This window comes from Microcaecilia unicolor, chromosome 1 (genome assembly GCF_901765095.1).
Source record: "Microcaecilia unicolor chromosome 1, aMicUni1.1, whole genome shotgun sequence".
In the NCBI taxonomy this organism is placed as follows: domain Eukaryota; kingdom Metazoa; phylum Chordata; class Amphibia; order Gymnophiona; family Siphonopidae; genus Microcaecilia; species Microcaecilia unicolor.
In genome coordinates, this window is record NC_044031.1 from 398,723,788 (window position 1) to 398,744,493 (window position 20,706).

The 20,706-nt window shown below is 43.0% G+C and overlaps 1 protein-coding gene across 2 annotated transcripts in view; it reads left to right on the plus strand.

Annotated features, from left to right (window-relative positions):
* The window catches only part of PHACTR1 (phosphatase and actin regulator 1), a 436,304-nt gene that overhangs the window by 329,357 nt on the left and 86,241 nt on the right, over positions 1-20,706 (plus strand). For both annotated transcript variants that reach the window (XM_030211092.1, XM_030211101.1), the window contains exons 4-5: positions 5,416-5,574; positions 12,833-13,036. In XM_030211092.1, the coding sequence (XP_030066952.1) occupies positions 5,416-5,574; positions 12,833-13,036 (363 nt within the window). The remainder of the gene's footprint in view (positions 1-5,415; positions 5,575-12,832; positions 13,037-20,706) is intronic.

Consider the following 20,706-nt stretch of genomic DNA (forward strand, 5'->3'; position numbering starts at 1 on the left):
AGCCAAAAAGGCTTCCATACATAAACCCTGCCAGGCTACTCGAGCGCTTACATACTGTGCAGCAGAGGCGTATCTGAAGTTCGGCAGTAGGGGGAGCCAGAGTGAGGGGCACTTTATAGCCCCCCCCCCCACTGCCGTCATCCCCCCCCCCCCTCCCGCCGCCGTCACCTACCTTTGCTGGCGGGGGACCCAACTCCCGCCAGCTGAGGTCCGCTTCCTCCTGCCGCTGCCTTTAAAAATATTCCTTCAGCTGGCAGGGGACCCCAACCCCTGCCAGCTGAGCCGAAGTCTTTTAAGTTCTTCTTCGATCATCCTCCGTGCTGTTCAAAGATGCTGAATCCAGTTTCGGAGTCTGACGTTGCTGCACGTTGTACGTGCAGGATGTCAGACTCACAGACTCTGTTTCTGTGAGTCTGACGTCCTGCACGTACAACGTGCAGCGATGTCAGACTCCAAAACTGGATTCAGCAGCTTTGAACAGCACGGAGGACAATCGAAGAAGAACTTAAAAGACCTCGGCTCGGCTGGCGGGGGTTGGGGTCCCCCGCCAGCTGAAGAAATATTTTTAAAGGCAGCAGCAGGAGGAAGCGGACCTCGGCTGGCGGGGGTTGGGGTCCCCCACCAGCAAAGGTAGCCCATGGCGAAGGTAGGGGGGGTCCAAGGTGAAATCTGCGGGGGCCCAGGCCCCCGTGGCCCCATGCAGATACGCCCCTGATGTGCAGGTTTCATTGAACTCATTGCTGCATGAGTGGTTCCATAAATTTCGCTTTCATCGTTTTGAAATAGACTAGGAGGCAACTCCTTGCTCGGCTTGTCAAATCGTGGGGTGGGTCTCAGACAATTGTTTCCTTACGAGATCCTCAGGGGAAGTTGCATAATAAAAGCGAAGATATAGCAGCTATATTCACTCAATATTTTTCTCAACTTTATAAAGCACACATCACACCAGATATTCCTTCTTTGAAGGCTTTTCTAGAAAAGGCGGGACTACTTTATTTAACTCCTCAGGAGTCCCAGCTCCACAATGCTCCTCTTTCAGCACTAGAAATGCAGGCGGTTATCAAAGGCCTAAAACTTCATTCAGCTCCGGGCCCCAATGGTTCTTCAGGGGAGTTTTATAAGATTCTGCCCCCTCAGGAGGTGGAATCCCTATTGGCTTACTTTGAGCATGCTATAGATCGGGAACCTTTTCCATTATGTGCTCACTTCGCCTTAGTGATTCTACTGCTCAAACCAGGTAGACCTGCAGACTTGGTAGACTCATTCCGTCCCATTTCACTTCTTAATGTGGATCTTAAAATATTGTCAAAAGTACTAGCAGAGCGGGTGGCAGGACTTCTCCCTAGATTAGTGGGTAAGGAACAAGTCAGATCTGTGCGCCACCGTCAGTCGGTTTGGAATGTACGTCGGCTGTTAATAGCTATGGGTCATTGTAAAACTTCTAATATGTCCTCATTGGTAGTAAGTATAGACACCGAGAAGACTTTTGATTGGGTGGGCTTGGATTATTTATTTCAGGTATTACACCACGTGGGGTTTGATGAATGGTTCTATGGTGCAATCCAGACTCTTTACTCGCAACCCATAGCTAGTGTTCTGGTAAACAGAGTGAGGGCTGCCCCCTTTTCTGTGCTCCAGGGCACGTCAGGGATGTCCACTCTCTCCCCTTTTATTTGTACTCTTCTTAGAGCCCCTGCTGCGTGTCCTGGGGTTGGCGGAAAGTGTTTCAGGGGTGACTTTGCTAGATTACCACATTAAAGCATTACGCAGATGACCTTCTGCTAGTGTTAACTGACTCAACCCGATCACTTAACAATTTATTAGGTTTAGTCCATCAATTTGGGCAATTTTCAGGATTTACTTTGAACTTGCGGAAGTATCAGGCATTACTTGTCTTAGCCGACACACAGCGACAGTGATCAGGGACCTTTCCTTTAACCTGGGTAGAGGGACCTCTAAAATATGTAGGTGTTTATATTCCTTCAAACTTTGCTCAGTTATACTCTGTTAATGTTTCCAGGTTGCTTATCAACAAATGTACTAAGTTGCAGGCCTAGCAAGCCTTCCCTCTATCTTTGCTGGGATGCATAGCATTATATAATATATTTATTATACCCAGATGGCTTTATGTTTTTCAAGTGCTTCCTTTATTCCTTAAAGCATAAGATGAGAGGCACTTCAACAGACGTTTCAAAGTTTTTTTGTGGAAGGGAAAAAGACTCGCCTTCCATTGTCTGCTTTTCAGATCCTAGTGGAATATGGTGGTCTTGGACTGTTGAGTTTACGTCATATGACGGTTGCCAGTGGAATATGTCATATCAGTAACTGGTTCTTTTCTACACAAGATTTTTTGGTCACAAGTTTGGAAACACAATTGACATCAGACATACATTTCAGCTGTCTACTGCACAAGTTGGGAGAACCCTTTCCTCCAGTGCTAAAGTTCTCTCATATAATGCCAACAGCTATGGCGGTTTGGCATTGGATCTGCAAGCTTCATCATTTTTCTTCTGCAATGATCCTTTCCAGGCAATATGTCAGAACCTAGCTTTTCCACCAGGACAATTATATCCTGCCTTTCGTAGATGGAAGAAATTGGGAATTGTGTATCTGTTCCATGTAGTAACAGAGGAGGTTCATCTCAAATCCTTTGCAGACCTACAAAGTGAGTTTGCAGGCCCAGCAACTGACTTTTTTCATTATTTACAATTGCTTCATTATGTTAATAGCTTAAACTGGGAAGACTTGGCTGAAGACATTCAGGAGGAACTTTCCTTAGCATTTACATTGGGAGCACACGTTGAAACCTGGAAGCATTTAACATCTTTTTTTTTCCTGTGCCTAGATCAAAAGAGAATGATAGCATGTGGGAACTTGCTCCTTTTGTTTTGTGGATTGCGGTGGTATATTATAAAAATGCACTGAGGGGCCCTTTTACTAAGCCGCGTAGACACCTACAGTTACCGCCCGGCTACTGCTTGGCCTTTTGCGGTAATTCACTTTTGACGCGCCTCCACTACACGCATCCAGAAAATATTATTTTCTGACGCACCGGACTCTCATCAAGTAGCTTTCTACGCACGTAGGTCATTACCACCCGGTTAATGCGTGAGACCTTACTACTAAGTCAATGGCTGGTGGTAAGTCTCAGACCCAAAATGGACACATGCCAATTTTGATTTTGCCACATGTCCATTTTTGGCAGAAATTTTAAAAAGGCATTTTTTTACAGGTGTGCTGAAAAATGAATCTGCGCATGCCCAAAACTCATGCCTGCACTAGCACAGGCCATTTTTCAGCGCACCTTAGTAAAAGGCATCCCTTAATATTGTTTATTACTACTACTATTGGTTGATATACAACAGAAAGGGGAAATGGGACTTGATATACTGCCTTTCTGTGGTTTTTGCAACTACAAGCAGTTTACATAGTATATACAGGTACTTATTTGTACCTGGGGCAATGGAGGGTTAAATGACTTGCCCAGAGTCACAAGGAGCTTCATTGGGAATTGAACCCAGTTCCCCAAGATCAATCTGCTGCACTAACCACTAGGCGAAGTTAAACAAGTCGACTTCATGCTTTCTAATATAATTTTTTAACAGTATTTTCTCAGTTATTACCCAAATGTGAACATAATTATAATGTTAATTAATAAGTTTTGAATGTTACTGAATTCTGTTATTCTGTCTCATTGTATTTCCAGTTTTAGCACAGTATAAGTCATCACAAGGACAAAATATAAGAAAACCAATGGACTGCATTTAGTTATGTTTAAACAAATGGTCTGAACAACCCAATCAATACCCAGAACATGCCACAGCACCTACATGTGTAAATGTCGCTATTTATAAGTATAGATACCACAGAAACATTCTAAAATGGCCTCCTTAATCTCTTATTTAACCAGTTGGGGCCCGATATGTCTTTGGAAAATGTGCTTTTCGAGAGTTACACCCACACTTTGGAACTCCTTTCCAATTAAACTCAGGTTTGAGCTCTCAATTACTAAATTCAAAGCTCTTCTTCTTTACTCAGGCCTTTCTCTATGAAAGAACGTTGAAATTAAATTTTGAGGATAGGCCCTTGGCAGCAACACACCATCACAATCTATGTGTTCTGTCAACACCTTCACCTCTCCTTCTGTGGTTTATATATTTTAAAAACCATATGTTTTAATGCCCTGCTTCTGTGTTTTATTGGTTAATAATTTGTAACCTAGGCCACCCTTCTCCTTTTTATTACCCTTTCTCATCCCCCTATTGATTTGATGATTGTAAACCATGCAGCGGTATAGTAAAGTGAATTGTGAATTGTAATACATCTGACCCTCGCTGCTGAATGCTGAAAAGTTTGTATCTCAACAGTAATACCAAATGCCTATACAAGTGGCGTGCGATCCTGGACTTCCAGTCTAATTTCTTGATTGTAGTGTAAGACATTAATCTATGATGCACGGGCAGTACAAGCTATTTCTCTTCTTGTAAATGAAATGTTACAGAAGAGGTTGACATTTGGCTAGTGGTTGTAACAGTGAGCTGTGATTTAGCTCTCCTCTAGATCTCTCTGCGTGAGCTCAGGCAAGTAGTCAGTTTCTTTCCCTGTCTTTCAGTGTACCCAAATATTAATTCTATAATCTGTCTTCATATACAGTAATTTGCTATGTTTGTGTGTTGGTTGCTCTGTCAATCACTCTTCAGGAAGCATATTTGTGCTGACTTATAAGGGCATTTACTAATTGAAGTAGTTTGCTTAGGGTGTGCTTTCAATATCCTTCCAATACCTGTCCCTCAGCGACCTTAGTTGCACACTGAGTGCAATAGCAATCATTTTCTTTTTTGGAACCCATAAAGGCAGTGGTGTGCTGGTAAATATTTAACAATGGGCTCTCTCTCTCTCTCTGGGCGTAGCCAGCCCTACAATTTGGGAGGGTCCAGGGGTGGACTGGGGGGCAACACATTTCTCTTTCTCACCCTCCCCACCCCCACCGGTGTGGGCACACTAGGCATACCTTTGCTGGCAGTGATGCCAAGCCCCACCAGCCAAATAAATGGGCTGCTGCCGCTTGTTTCTGGCTCTGAGCCGCATGCGGAAGAAACAAGCAGCAAGGAGTGGCAGCAGTATTTATTTGGCTGGTGGGGCACAGTACCCCTGTCAGCAATGTAAAAGGGAGTTCAGGAGGAGGCCTAAGCCCGAAGTTTGGGAGCCAGTTGTTAAAGTAGCTACGGGAGGCCTACTTTAACAACCGGCTCACAGAATTCTTAAAAAATTAACAAATGGCTCTCATGAGCCACTGTGAGCCCACTCCGGCACATCACTGCATAAAGGTGACAGTTTTCCTGCATTGCAGGTGGGTGAAACCATGTTGTCTTCTTTTCTCCTTCCTATGTTGACCTTGTGTGTTTCTCTTGCCAGATGGGGAGCTGTCCATACCAAATGAGGAGGGGATGCTGGAGAATGGGCAGGCTCATGGCTCTTCACTCCCTGCTATTTCAGAACTGGATCCCACTTCAGTATCAGCGGACTCCTGTCCGTATGAAGTGCTTCCAAACACAGACATCATGGACGGTACAGGTAGCAGTTATTTTCCTCATTACACAACAGGAGCTGTTTGACAAGTTTCAACTTCCATTTTAATGTTATTCTATCAACTTTGCTGTCCCTGGCATATCAGGGCTGTCAAGCCAACACTGTGCTTTCGTACAGTTAACAAAATGTACCCCACTCCTCTCCATGCCAGATGCTGACCTCCTCAAAGTACCACTGATCTAGGTTTAATTCATTTCAGACGTCCTGCTACAAATGTCCACTTACCCGCGAAAGCACTAATATTCCCTGTTGTAGAGTGTGCATAGGAAGCCCATTTATAAAGATAACATCAACACATGTGTAAAACAAGCCCCTAGCGCACAAATTTCCATGCACAAATTTACGCCTGCTGCAAAGACGCACACAGGAACCCTGCTCCGTGTCCCACATGTAACACTTTCAAAAGGACTGTATAAAAGAAGCCATGAAATGTTGCCCCCTTTTACACTTCTTCACCATGATAACGTCTCACAAAAGGGAGAAGGAACAAGATGCATGGTTTGATGATTTTCAACGAGAAATGAATATTTTAACAAATGTGTTCGTTCATGTGACCCTGACATGAACTGATTGTATTAGCAATCATTAAAAAAAAAAAAACACACACACACACACACACAGATAAGAAAAAAGTTCATTGGATTTCTCCCAAATGCTACAAACAACACTGCCTTAAGTTTGCTAAAGTCATACAAAAATGGAACATCTTTATGGGGTCAGCATTCAAAGGCCCTTATCCGGTTAGCAGGGACCGCTAGCCAGGTAATTGCCAATGAGGAGGTTAGTCAGTTCTGCTAATCAGTCAGTGCCACTGAATGAGGGCGCCAAGAGGGGGGGCAGGGGGGACAAAATTCCCCAGGCCCGGCCTCCAAGGGGGGAGCCAGCGCTGGGGCCTGTCTGTTTCTGCCCCTGTTGGGACCCAGGTGATTGCGTTAACCTGATAACCCAGTCACGGCACACAGGAGCAGGAGAGAGACAGACCCCAGCACCAGGCCTCCCTTGGAGTCCGGGGAGAAGCAGACGCACTGACACAGGAAAATAGGGGGCAGGGATGGTGCCAGCCTGAGCAAGCAAGGGGCAGCGGCATCAGCTTCATCCCAAGTGGAGGGGGATAGCCAAGGCGGCCCTGTCTTGGGCCCGGCTCTGTCTCTTGGTGGCTATGCACTGAATGGCTTTCTCAGTTGAATGGCTTTCTCAGTTCTAGAGCTTGGGCAGAGCTAAAGATTATCTGATTGACAGTTATAGTTTAATAATATTTGTTATACTCCCTTAGGGGGTCTTTTACAAAGCAGATCTAATGTTTTCAGCTCACTTACAAATCAGCTGATGCTAAATGCTGAGATGCTCATTATATTCTTGGGGCATCTCATTGTTTAACACCAACTGATTTGTAGCACGAGCTAAAAACGCTAGCACTGCTTTGTAAAAGACCCCCTTAGAGCACTCCTCAGACCACTCACCAGATAGCTACCAAGTAAAGCTAGGAGAGCAAAGAGGCTGTACTAACATTATCCAATTAGTACCGGTAGTATGAATATTAACGCTAGCCCGGTAATCTCTGGCTTTACCCAAGCTCCACCCATCTACCTCCCCAGCATTATGCAGATAACACAGCTGGCCAGTGCTAGATACCAGCACTGGATACCTGATTTATCTTTCACTGCAGCAGCAGCAGCAGCCGGCATTAAAAGAAAATGATGACCACCAGAGCTCAGTATCAGGAGGACAGTTTCTAAGGAATTGTTTCAATTAAATATTTATAAGAGGTTTTTGTACTACTGTGAAATTTTCCTTTCATGAAGAGTGGAATTTATAACCTGTGCAGCAAGAATATATATAAGCTGCACCAATTTTCAAAGGGACAGTAGGTATTAGCCAGGGCCATCCGAGCCATTAGGCAAGGCCAGGCGATGGCCTAGGGCAGCAACTTCTTGGAGGCAGCAAAGAGCAGCTGCAGTCTAAGCAAAACACTAGGGGCTAGATTCTATATATGGCGCAGAAAAAGTGCTATTTTATAAGCTGTGCTTAAAGTTTGATGCGGTTTATAGAATAGTGTTTGCGCCTGGGAATCGCGTCTACTTTAGGCGCGGCCATTTGCACCAACTGAAGAGTGGTGAAAATGTATGCACCTAAATTAGGCATGCATCCCCATAATTCTATAACAGTGCATGTGAATTGCTAGGAATGCCCTGTTCTGCCTATGACCCACCCATTGCCTCACCCCTTTTTCAGTTAGCGCATACATTTTTGGCGTGGATCCTGTACCTAAATTTATGTGCTTAAAGTTCAATTAAATCTAATTAGTTGCAATAATGGCTTGTTAAAAAGCCAATTATTGGCACTAATTAACTCATTATTCAATTAAATTGTGCGTGCAAATTGGGCATGCGTCCAAATTTGCGTGTGCAACTTTTGGCAACTTTTCTAGAATTAAGGCATAGATCTTGACAGTCACCCAAAGATCCAATCAGCACATACTTCAACCTGCATTGTTATAGGATGTTTGTCAGATGATGATTATTGAGTTTATCAAAATCTTTTTTTGGGAGGGGGGAGTGCTGCAGTCTAGGGACATGAAAGTTAATTGAGGAGCAGTATAGGGCTGAAGGTTCACTACCTTTGAACTGGCTCTGGTATAAACATTCCCTTTGAAAAGTACCCAAAAGAAAATATCTATAAATATACACACCCGCTATTTAGTAAAGTCAGATTCCCCAGTTTAGTTTATGCACAAATGCAGATATTTTATTGGGTATACATATAAATACTAACCCTAACCCCAGGAAGTTTTCTTTCAGTTCCGATAAACTTGCATGCAGGATGAATGCGCTTACATATATGCACAAATAATCCTGGCAACTGTAAAAGATTCCATTTCTGCACCTTAGCCTCTGTTGTATGTATGTTAATTGCTTTTAGAATAACCTCTGAATATAAAATACTGAAAAAACTCATTACTCCTGTAAATACTCAAAATCTGACATCTTTCTCTATTTGAAATTACAAATAGAGAAGGATAGAGAGAGGGGGTGCATTGGAGGGAAGAGGTGTTCACTTTTGGTTGCTCCATAAATCTGACCCTTTCAAGATTTTCTTACATGATATTAATATTGCAGACTGGGACTGGGGTGACTTTTTTGATGATGTGGTGGTCCAGAGTTAACAAAAAAAAAACCCATCAAACTCCCTAAGAATTAATACTGCGGTGAGAGCTTTTCTTTTGTACTCTGCCGAAGGGGGAAGGTGGTTTATGTTATAATTGCTTTATGAATTATTGTTTTATGATGATTATTGATTTTATGCTTATGCCGTCAATATTTAGCGGCTGGATGGCTAAGTTTGGTGCCCGATTCGTTCTGCGTAAATAGCAGACCTATCTTTGGCTGCTATGAACTTAGCTGGCCAGCGCTGAATATCGACTTGGCTGGCTATTATGTTCATAGGGGGCAAAAATAAACCAGATATTCAATGCCAGTCACTGGAAATGGCCCAGCATTTATTTTATTTATTTATTTATTTATTTATTTATTTATTTGTTACATTTGTATCCAGGTAGCAAACACAAAAGGGGAAACTTTCGCTTTGGTCTATAAATTACAGCAATAAGCAGTAAGCGAATCTGGTTTGTAGGATATCAAAAATAATTGGAAGGAAGGAAGGGAAAAGACCTCAGACAGGTGATAATCAGTCAAATTGCTGAAATTGCTCAAAAGGCACCACCGTACTTCAATCATCGGTCAGCCCACCTCCTCCCTTAAATTGGACAACTATACCCTTTAAAAAAAAAATTTTTTATAAAGAATGCTACATCCACTGTGTCAATCAAAACTTCAAGACATCAAAATGCAAAAACAAAGAAAACTTAGCTTGAAGCAGCGTGAGGAACGGGTATAGTTGTCCATTCTAAGGGAGGAGGTGGGCTGACCGATGATTGAAGTACAGTGGTGCCTTGTGAGCAGTTTCAGCAATTTGACTGATTATCACCTGTCTGGGGTCTTTTCCCTTCCTTCCTTCCTTCCTTCCTTCCTTCCTTCCTTCCTTCCAATTATTTTTGATATCCTACAAACCAGATTCGCTTACTGCTTATTGTTGTAATTTACATTTGTATCCCACATTTTCCCACCTATTTGTAGGCTCAATGTGGCTTACATAGTACCGGAGAGGCATTGAATATCCAGCATCACCGCTGACCGCAGGAGTTAGCTGGGCTGCCTCCCACAATCTGAATGTCGACCCCCTCATTGTTTTAACTATTGTATTACTATGGCACTCAGTTGCAAAGCAGATGGACATCTCAAAACGGCCAAAAAAACATCTATCTGTTGAAAACATACAAATTGCGATTTTCAAAAGGCAGAATTTGGACATTTTACACTGCAGTTTGTCCAGATAGCAAGGGGGCATGTTGGAGGCATGTGTTGGACAGGACTAGGGTGGGCCTCAAAATTAGTACATCTTTCAGTAATAATGGAATGGGAAGAAATGTCCAAAGCAAAAAAGAAAAACCTTTGTATCTAGACCTGTTTCATTAACATCCAGGGTACAAAAAGATGCCCTGATTGAGCAGCTGACCACTGAAGAGATGAAGGCATGACCTCTCCCTCATCTCCCAGTGATTACTGACCCCTCCCATCCCCCTAAAAAGTGAAAATGACAGTGGATACCAGGCTCTGTGACAGCTTCAGGTATTTATGGCAACTCCTAATAGAGCAGCAAGCAAGTGTAAAGAGTAGTCTAGTGGTTAGTATAGTGAACTTTGAACAATAGGACCCAGGTGTATCTCCCACTTTAACTCTGTTATTTCTGTACAGATATGTGATCTCTCCTGGACCACAGAAATACCTAATGCACCTGAGTTTATAAGACACCTGCAAGTGTGATGCTTATTGTAGTGGTGGACCTTCAGGTGCAATAGGTTTTTAACTGTTCCTGGAGGGCTCACAATAACATAAAAAGGAATGTCTGTACACGTCTCTTACATGTTTAGTTCACAGCACTGCATACGTCTAGTAGCACTATAGACATGATAAGTAGTAGTAGTAGTAGATTTATACCTGGGTCCCATTGTTTAAAATCTAGTGCACTGACTACTAGGCTTCTCCCTCTGCTCTGCAGGGACACCTGTTAGCCATTTTTGTACAAATGACACCAAACAGATATTTTGTGCCTGTGTTTTTGACGTTTCTATTTTGGACATTTCATTATGGAAAATGGCTGTTCATTTTGGACGTTTTCAGTGCAAAACGTTCGTCTCACGTATTTTCAAACAGGAAACCCCCAACATTTTTCCTGTTCGAAAATGGCTGTGAGATGGGCATTATGAGCAGGACGTCCAAATTCTAGCTTGGGCATTCTTTTAAATATGCTCCTCCACGTGCTTATATTGTTCTTCACTTCAAATTGGTGTGAATTTGTCAAATAATAAATTTGTAAATCAAGAAATAACTGCGATCACTATGCACAGTACCTGCAAAAATAGTATATATGTAAACCGCTTTGGCTGTATCTGTTGAAAGGCGGTACATCAAGTGTGGAATAAATGTAAATATATATTCAAACCCTGGTATGTGCATATTTATTTCATGCATATGCATTATAAATAAAGTATAGTCTCGATTATCTGACCTAAATGGGACCGACCTGTTGTTGGATGAAAAGTCGGATAATATGGAAAACACTGCATAAACCCCTCAAACAATGCATAAGCAAACGCATAGAGTTCCCGATTTTCTAAAATTGTTCTAAAACAAAGATTTTTAATAGAAATAAATGCGATGAAATCACCAAGGGGGGGTCTGTCGGATATGCCGGATGGTCAGATTAGTGAAGATTAGATAATCGAGACTGTATCCTGATAACCCAGCTAGCTGCAGGAAAGCCGGATTTATGTTAAGAAAGCAGTACTCATTTGTACAAAATATCAGCTTGTAAGTTTCTTGTCTCTATTTCTCTTTGCATTTATTCTAAGTTATCTTTTACATCCAAAAATGTTTTTCCCCACTTACTTGAAGTAAAAGAAGTGACCGTTTTTATTATGATTATCACCCTTAAGTCACATGTGCCCTGCTAACCGCTATTTCTGGTTTACTTGTGTCTAGAATGCTTTCAGAAATTCCAAACCCTAACCTTGCCTCAAAGGTGAAGTAAAATTCAGAAGAATCCATTGGAATCCCATTAAATTGTGTATTTTTTCTAGTTCCTAGCAGGATTATTCCAATAAAGAGTTGCTAACCCTGCTTGTAGAAGGCATATTATAGTTAAGGTGAGAGGCTGCATTTCCTTAGAAGCCAGGACACCTGTGCTTGCTTTTTAACAACTTCACTGAAGTTACACAGCAGCCCAGCAAAGGTATTCCAGCGGCTTGTGGCACGTTTGTGTTTGTCAACCGCCTATGTGCTGTTCGCTGTGTGTCTTTTCAGAGAGGGGCTGGGTCACAAGGGTGCTTGGTCGCCCATAATATTATTGCCTATGTCTGTGGTCACCTTGTCTATCTGATCTCAGCTGCCATGTGGATCTTGGAGAGTGAAGAGGTGACATGGGAGGAAGACCTGATATTAGAGGTGCTCAACTTCCTTTAGTGGCTCTGTTATTAATATTGGGGCCTTTTTACTAAGCTGTGGTAAAAAGGTCCCTGAGCTTGCAGCAGGGGCTGTTTTTGCCGTGCACTGAGGCCCTTTTTACTGCAGCGGGTAAAAAGGCTGAGAAAAGAAAAGGCCATGTGGTAAGATTAAACTTACCGCGTGACTATGCAGAGGGGGACACTTAAGGGCTCCCACGCTAATTTAATGGTAACCAGGCAGTGCATGGTGCTGCCCGATTACCTCCAGGTAACCCCCTACGGAAATATTTTTCAAATAAACCACATGGGCTTGCTTTAGCTAATTGTGCACCATGGTACTGCTGCAGGTCTCTTAACCTTAAGCCCACCATTGTCATATGAAATTGATGCATTAGTTGTTTGGAGGAACATGTTATATGAGTTATCTTGTTGAGCAGACTGGATGGACCGTGCAGGTCTTTTTCTGCCGTCATCTACTATGTTACTATGTCTTGTGACTTGGAGTCTGGAAACATCTCATACTATGAAACCAGCCATTGTCTCTTTGCCTGTCTGACCATGTCTGGGTGAAATCTCTTGGTCACATTTTCAGCTGACGTAACTGTGCCATTTTGTCTTTATTGCCATGCTTGTTGCTTTTCTTGTTAACTTTGTTGCGTCTGTTAATGTGGTTGTGTCCTCTAGTATTTCAAGAAAGTCCCACGTCCTATGAACCAGGAACCCTGTCCCAAGATACTGCAGCTAAGCCAATCCTGCTACTGCCCCCCAAAAAATCTGCCGTTTTCCCCAGAGACCATGAGGATACCCCAGTGAAACAGCTCTCCCTCCTCAAGCAGCCCCCTGCCCTGCCTCCTAAACCCAGTGCCAGGATTGCCAACCATATAACAGGTAAGTGTTGACAAACTCATTTGTGCCCCAATGCCTTTAAAGAACAGTATATTAACCTGTTCCCTTGCAAAATAAGTTTGAATATATGGCTTGTTCATCTTGTTCATCTTAATATATATCATGAACAGAATGTGAAACTCTTAAAAACTAATTTGTATTTGTTGGTCTGGGAACCTTACATTTTTTTCACTTATCCCCAGGTCTCATAGTTTTATATTAAATACTCTGTAAAACATCTTTTGCAGGGTTCGTCCTACGTCTTGAGAAGTTTTCCAAAAGGTTGTGTTCTATTTTATTTTCTGTAGAGGGGTAGGGATTAGATATTTGCAGTTAGATAACCTCTGGTTTACGTGCTGGAGAGAGGGCTATAAGAACCCAGGCCTCTCTCTTCCTGATGGGAATATCTCAGTCTAATTACACTTGTTCGTTATTTCTTTGGGAGGTGTGTCCTAGTGGTTTGTTATAATCATCACTTAGAGTTTTTTGTTTTTTGTGGTTTTAATTCTTTCAGCACAAATGCTGAACTTTATATGGGAGGTTGGGTAGGAGGGTTTCCACATTTCATGCTGATTGTTGGTTAACTTGAAAGCTTGCTCTGTTATACTGTACAATATCTGCTGTAGTTTACTATATTGCAAACAAAACGTTTTAAACATAGAAAATAGAGGGTAGGGGGAGGCTTTTGGTTAGGGGTTGGGGGATCAAAATTGTACAAAGTTGATAATGGACTTTTTCGTTCTGTCTTTACTGTGCATGTTTTGATCTTTGACCCTTTGTCTACTTACATTGTTTCATGTATTAAGTGTCATCAATAAAAATTTTGAATTTTAAAAAACCCGTAACTTAGAATTGTCATTATCCCTTCTTGACTGAGCATTCATGGTCTGTTAGTGTCCTCTCTCTAGCATTGAGGCCAAGCTCTCCCCACCAAGCAAGATCCCCCCCCCCCCCCCCCCCGCAGTCACAACCCCCTATATGGTAAGAACCCCCCTCCTCATCACAACCTCTCCATCCTGAAAGACTTCTCCCATCACAACCCCCCCCCCCCCCCCCAGCTTACTGTCAACATCCTTGGTGTCTAGTAGGGTTAGGCAGAAGCTGTCTCCAGTTGCTTGCCCTTATACAGAGACATGACCCCTAACAATACTACCAGGACACTACAGTTCACTGGCACCATTTTGAACCTGGCACACCTCATAACAACCCATTACGACATCTGTCTCCTCATATCATCAATTAGATTTCCCTGTAATGTTCTTTTGTCTCATGCATACATTTTTATTGTTTCTTCTTCTGTTACACCTAGAATGTAAACTGCAATGAACCCTAGAAAGTGGATATTAGTGGTATATAAGAAAAGATTTGAATTGAATTGAATAGTAGACACCAGAAATGTTGACATTAGGCCTGAGTGAACTTTTCTTGTTGGGGGGGGGGGGGGAGGCAGTTGTGATGGGAAGAATCTTGCTGGGTGGGAGGGCTGTGATCAGGGGGGAAGTCTTGCCAGGTGGGGAGTTTGTGTTTGAGGGGCATCTTTATGGGTGGTGAGGGGATCTTTCCAGGTGGGGGAATTATGATATGGTGAGGAGTTTGTGATAGGGGGCTTGGCCTTGGGGTGCTGTATTGTCATTTGGGGGGGGCAAGGGGGCAGCTTCCGCAAAACACTGGCCCCTTTAAGATGCAGCCCAGGTGCATCAAGCCATAGCTTTAAGGTTCAATGCTTCTGGGTCAATAGAATAATGCTGCTTGTGAGGTGGCAGACAAGCAGCGTTATTCTTTTGCCACAGGAGTCAGTAAGCCTGCCTTTTACTGCACCTTGATAACTACCCCTCTGAGCTGCCTGTGAACTTGCACCCTCGATGCATTCTTGTGCACTGCTGATGGACACAACGCTTTACTGGCAGAATAATATTTACTTGCAACACTGTGTGCTTGCTTCCTCTCTCATCGTATCTTGTTTTAGCTTGATAAGTTTTTCTTTGTTCTTCCTCTATAATTTCCTCTATTTTTTTTTTATATTGTAAATCGCTTAGACACTTGATTTGTGGTATATCCAGTGCATCTTTCTAGCGAAAAGGTGCCGGTACTCAAATGCCAGGCCACCCTTTAGGGATGAGGTGATCACTGAGGGACCCACCCCACAATAGCCAGGCTCCCTACAACCAGTCACAAAATCTATGACAAGGCACAATTGGTGTATAGAGCCTGAGCTCTTTCATTAAAGCTTGGGGACCATGGGTCAATTTTAGAAAATAATAGAAAAGGTGCCGGTACTCAGTACCCCCAAATTACCCCCTCAAAAAAAGCCCTGGGTATATCAAATAAATCTGAACCTTGAACCTTTGCACTTTAATCTTGAGACTAGCACTTGGATCAAGATTAGAGCAGGGATCTGCTCAAGGTAACTACACAAGATACAGGAAGGTTTTCAGGACTGAGTGTTCTTCTGGGATATGCTGTTTGAGACTAAATATGAGAGCATCAGGATCTTGGATTACCACCGGGTTAGCACTGCGCTACAAAATAGCTATTTTCCCTAATGCGGCAAATGGAACGTACCGGGGATAGAATTACCACTGGCACCCGCGTTGGGCCGGCGCTAGCTCCAGATTAGCGTACGGTAAGCCCATATTGGGCATACCGTCACTCTGTAAAAAGGCCCCTAAGTGCATTCTTAGGACAAAGAAGCAATAAAATGAGAATTCTTGACCTCCTGATGAAAAGCTGCTGCTTCCCTTGAATTCAGTGTTTCTAGCTGTTTTTCATCCCTTTACTTATCTTAGGATTTCCTGACTACTTCACAGGTAGGCTTCAATTACTACTGCTGCTGCTTACCATTTCTATTGTGTTACTAGATCTGTGTAAGGCTGTACACCAGGGCCCTCCACTTCTGCCTCAGGCCCCAGCAGCCAGGCATACCAGTGCTGTCACAGGCCTCTAAAGCCCGCATGGTGAGCATTTTCAGTGCTTGCAGGGGCATTTCCTGATGTTAGTCTTTCAATATCAGGCAGTCCTAGCTCACCATTGTCAGCAATAGTGCCTCGAAATGCTGCCACTGGCCCCCCACATTTCTTTGTTGCTCAGCTGACTTGCCTCCAGATTTGTCCAGCTGGAAACACTTGAGGATTTCCACCAGCTCAGGTATTTTTAAGTTGAATTTTGGTGCAAGGGAGGGAAGAGGAAAGTGAAAGCAGAATGCCCACCCATGTTAACCTCAGCAAAAAAGTCATTTCAGGTCATGTCATTGCTGTACACAAAGACTTAAGAGACAATCTCTGCTTGACAGGCCTTGCAATCTATTTAAGACAGACAAACAGAGCATTTATTATGGGAATGATTGAAAACAATATGGAAACTAAACAGGGAAGTAAGCAATTAAGATTTAGCCATCCTTATTTTATTTATTTATTTATTTATTTGTATCTCTCCTTTACCCAAAGCAGGTAACAGAAAAACATACATAAAACATAACAAACAACAACAATCAGCAACAATCAATACATCAACCCAATTAGCTGTAAAAACAATGATTTGAATACACTTTATTCTTCTAGAAAGACCTGTAAAAAATAGTGAGTCTTCAAGAATCATTTAAAATGCTGAACATTATCTCACAATCTTAAATGCCAAGGCAAACCATTCCATAACAAAGGACCAGCAATCGAAAATGCTCGCATCTCTGTATCCGCATAGTGATACTCGCTAGAGAAGACAAACTTTTTTTGCCAGCCTGAAATGTCATACTCAGGTCCATTGCAGCAGTATGCAGGTCCCTGGAGGGGGAGGTATGTGTGTGTCAGCAAAGGCATGGATGTCCTGAACTGCCCCCCCCCCCCCCCTCACAGTTCAGGACGTCAAACATTTTGGACGGCCTGAACTGCCCCCCCCCCCCCACAGGGACAGCCAAATTTCAAGGGTGAGGAGTGGCCGCCTAGTGGCTACAGCACTGGTCTTACAATCCAGAGTTGGCTGGTTCAAATCCCACTGCTGCTACTTGTGATCCAAAATCCAAATAAATAAAGGGGATGTCAGAGGCACAGCAAAGGCATGGACAACCTTCTCACAGAAACATCCACATTTTGGACAGACATTTTCACCTGGACTTGTGTTTTTCTAAGGTTGTAGATGGCAATTTATTTAAGGTTGTAGACGGCTATTATACACGCAGCTTGTCTGCATATATGAAGCCATCTTTGGCATGCACAGAGCAGCCACGCATAATGCTTGGCTGCTGTGCACTGGCTTCCCCTCCTTAGGAAGGAAATCGTGTGCAAATGAACTAACAGCGAGCAGCTCATTTGCATGCAATTTCCTTCATGCTTGCCCATTCCTTTCCAAATCGCTAAGGGTTCGGTAAGGGAAGGGCTTTTTCCATTCAGTTAATGCAACTGGCTGAAGGTAAGGGAGCTATGTACCTGGGAGCAATTTCTGAAGTCCACTGCAGTGCCCCCTAGGGTGCCCGGTTGGTGTCCTGGCATGTCAGGGGGACCAGTGCACTACGAATGCTGGCTCCTCTCACAACCAAATGGCTTGGATTTGGTCATTTCTGAGATGGGCGTCCTCGGTTTCCATTATCGCCAAAAATCGGGGACGACCATCTCTAAGGTCTACCTAAATGTCGCGATTTGGGCGTCCCCGACCATATTATCGAAATGAAAGATGGACGCCCATCTTGTTTCCCCGCCCCTTGCTGGAGCCGTCCTGCGAGGACGTCCCCAGGAAAACTTGGGCATCCCTTTCGATTATGCCCCTCTATGTGGCCCGTGCTAATTTTTAGCGTGCACTTTAAACGATAGTGCACCTACAGCACGGCTTAGTAAACAGGGCCTATAGGTTCACCAGAGCAGCAAGAGAGAGCATTTCAAGAAGTTATCCAAGAGAATTATTCAAACTATTACTCCCAGCAAGGGCCCCAGTTTCACCAAAGCTTCATCAGGGGAGAACCAGAGCATTAAATTCAATATCTGGTAAGCCATTCCTTGAACAATCCTCTTGGATAAATTCTTGAAATGTTCTCTTTTACCACCCTGGTGAATCTACAGTTGAATAGTTGAAAGCTAAGTAAAAAAATGTTTTGAGACCCTTTTACCAAAGGGTGGTAGGAGCCTGGCAGTAGTTCTGGATTTCCCGTGCGCCATTTCCAGTGCTAGAAAATACACATGCCCAGTGGTAATCAGGCAGTGCCGTCGGAGCTCTCACCATCTCCTAAATAGGAGGTGGTAAGGACTCTGGCAGTAAATAGCCGTATGGCAATTTTTTAACTACCATACAGCCATTTACTGGCCTTGTAAAGAAAAGGTCTTTTTACTGGCAGTGGTAAAAAGTGGCCTCAGCCCATTGCAATCCCACATGCTGGAGTAGCCTAGTGGTTAGTGCAATGGACTTCCCACTGCAGCTCCTTGTGACTCTGGGCAAGTCACTTAACCCTCCATTGCCCCTGGTACAAAATAAGTACCTGAATATATGTAAACCACTTTGAATGTAGTTGCAAAAACCTCAGAAAGGCAGTATATCAAGTCCCATTTCCCTTTCCCTTTTACCACCATTAATTATCAGTAATCAATCACCATGTTCAAGTGTACAGCGCTGCGTATGTCTAGTAGCACTATAGAAATGATAAGTAGTAGTAATATAGACATTTAAACACTAGAAAGGTATTAATATACAAACAAATCTTTTTCAGAGACAGGGAAACAGTAAAACAAGAGGACATGAATTGCAGGGTGGTAGACTTAGGAGTAACATCAGATAATGTTTTTTTATATCTAGGGTGGTGGATGCCTGGAATACCCTCTTGGGGGGAGGAGGTGGTGGGTACAAAAACAGTGACAAAATTCAAAAACAAGTGGGATAAACACAGAGGTTCTTTATATATAAAAAGGACAAAATTAATGCAAACCTTAAATGACTATCACACTTTAAACAGGGCATAGAGGGATGTAACCTGCACAGAGCAGCAGGTACAACAATGGCCACTTTGTTGTGCAGACTGGATGGACCATATAGATCTTTATCTGCTCTCATTTTACTGTGTTACTATGGCCCTTATTCCTGTTTTGGATGTCTGAAAACCAGTATTTAGACATCTATATTGCATGGACATCCAAATCCCAATTTTATGAAGCCAGGATATGGCTACCTAAAACTGTAGTACATCTATATGGCAAGGGGGGTATGGACTAGGCATGTTTTGGGCAGGACTAGAGAGAGGTCAAAATATGAATAGCCAACTCCAGCTTCAGAAGGGGCAGGAACATCTATGTCCAAAAAGGCGGATATTCTTATTTAGACCCGGTACTTGGCACATCCAGGTAACAGAAGGGTGCTCTAATGGAGCAGCTGTCCTTTGGAGGGATTAAGTCAAATCACCTCCTTAATCCCTCAGTGGTTGTTGTCCCGATTCGTCCCCTGAATGTGAAACTAGCAAAGGATACTAGGCTGTATGACAACTTCAAGAACCATAAACATTCGTGGTACTAAAATCTTTTTAAAATTAATTTCTTAATAGATATCCATGCTGAGTTGAGCAGTAGCCTAACGGTTAGTGCAGTGGCCTATGAACTGGGGGAAACAATTTCAAACCCCACTTCAGCTGTTCTGACTTTTACTATTATTATGAGCCCTGTCAGGGACAGAAAAATACTTACTGTACCTGAATGTATGAGAAACTTTCAAGCCTCAAGGCTGCTGATGCAGTGTACATTTAGGTACAGTAGGTATTTTTCTGTTCCCGGAGGGTTCATAATTAAAAAAAAAAAAACCACAAATAACTGAAGTGAGATGTGAACCTGTATCATCTAGTTCTCAGCCCACTGCTCTAACCATTAGGCTACCTCTCTGCTCTTCATGGATATTTCTGTGGTAATTTCAAAACATGGATATTCCTTTGCTGCCACAAAAAATGTCCATGTCCCTTCTTTTTCCTATTCTTGATTTGGACATTTCAGTTTGTAAAATAGATTTTCATACTGGACATCACCGGCACATGGATTTCCATTTCTCATGTATTTTAGAACAGGCTGCATGTCAGCAGATCTTGTTTTAAAGTAGTCAGTTCTACAGCTGCGAAAAATCTTCCTTCAAGTATGGTGCCGCCTCAGAGTCACTTTTCCCTACCCTCTAACAGTATCTTTATGTTCATCCATATCTTTTTTCTCTAATTATTTGCCTCCTTTTCTTGTAAATTGATCTTAATTTGTTGCCATAACTACTGGCTTGAAAACTTTGCTTTGAGTGAGACTTTTTTGGTACATGATATTCTTGTGGTCTTCCTTGCCAACCTCAAATTCATATGTCTTATAGAACTGTTTGTCACTGCTCCAAAATACTTTTGTTGTTGTCTCAGCATTGTTTCTTTAAAGTCAACCATTAATGCTTGACATATCTAAAGTAAAGGCAGCCACAGGGTGAGAGTGAATTCACTGGTGCCTAGGGCCAGTTGATCTTCTTCAGATGACTGATTGGGCTAGACAGGTGCTGATGTTGTGCTCACACCTCATGAGGGTTGGAAGAGCCATGTACTGCTTATCAAAGAGCAGCATCACCCTAAGTAGAAAGTGGAGCAGAACCGTGAATCGTGGCTGTATGAAACACGGTGGAAACTATGCCAGGCTGATTTCTGTTGAAGGGCACATGGAGTGACCCAGGGCCGTGCCTAGGGTCTCTGGCGC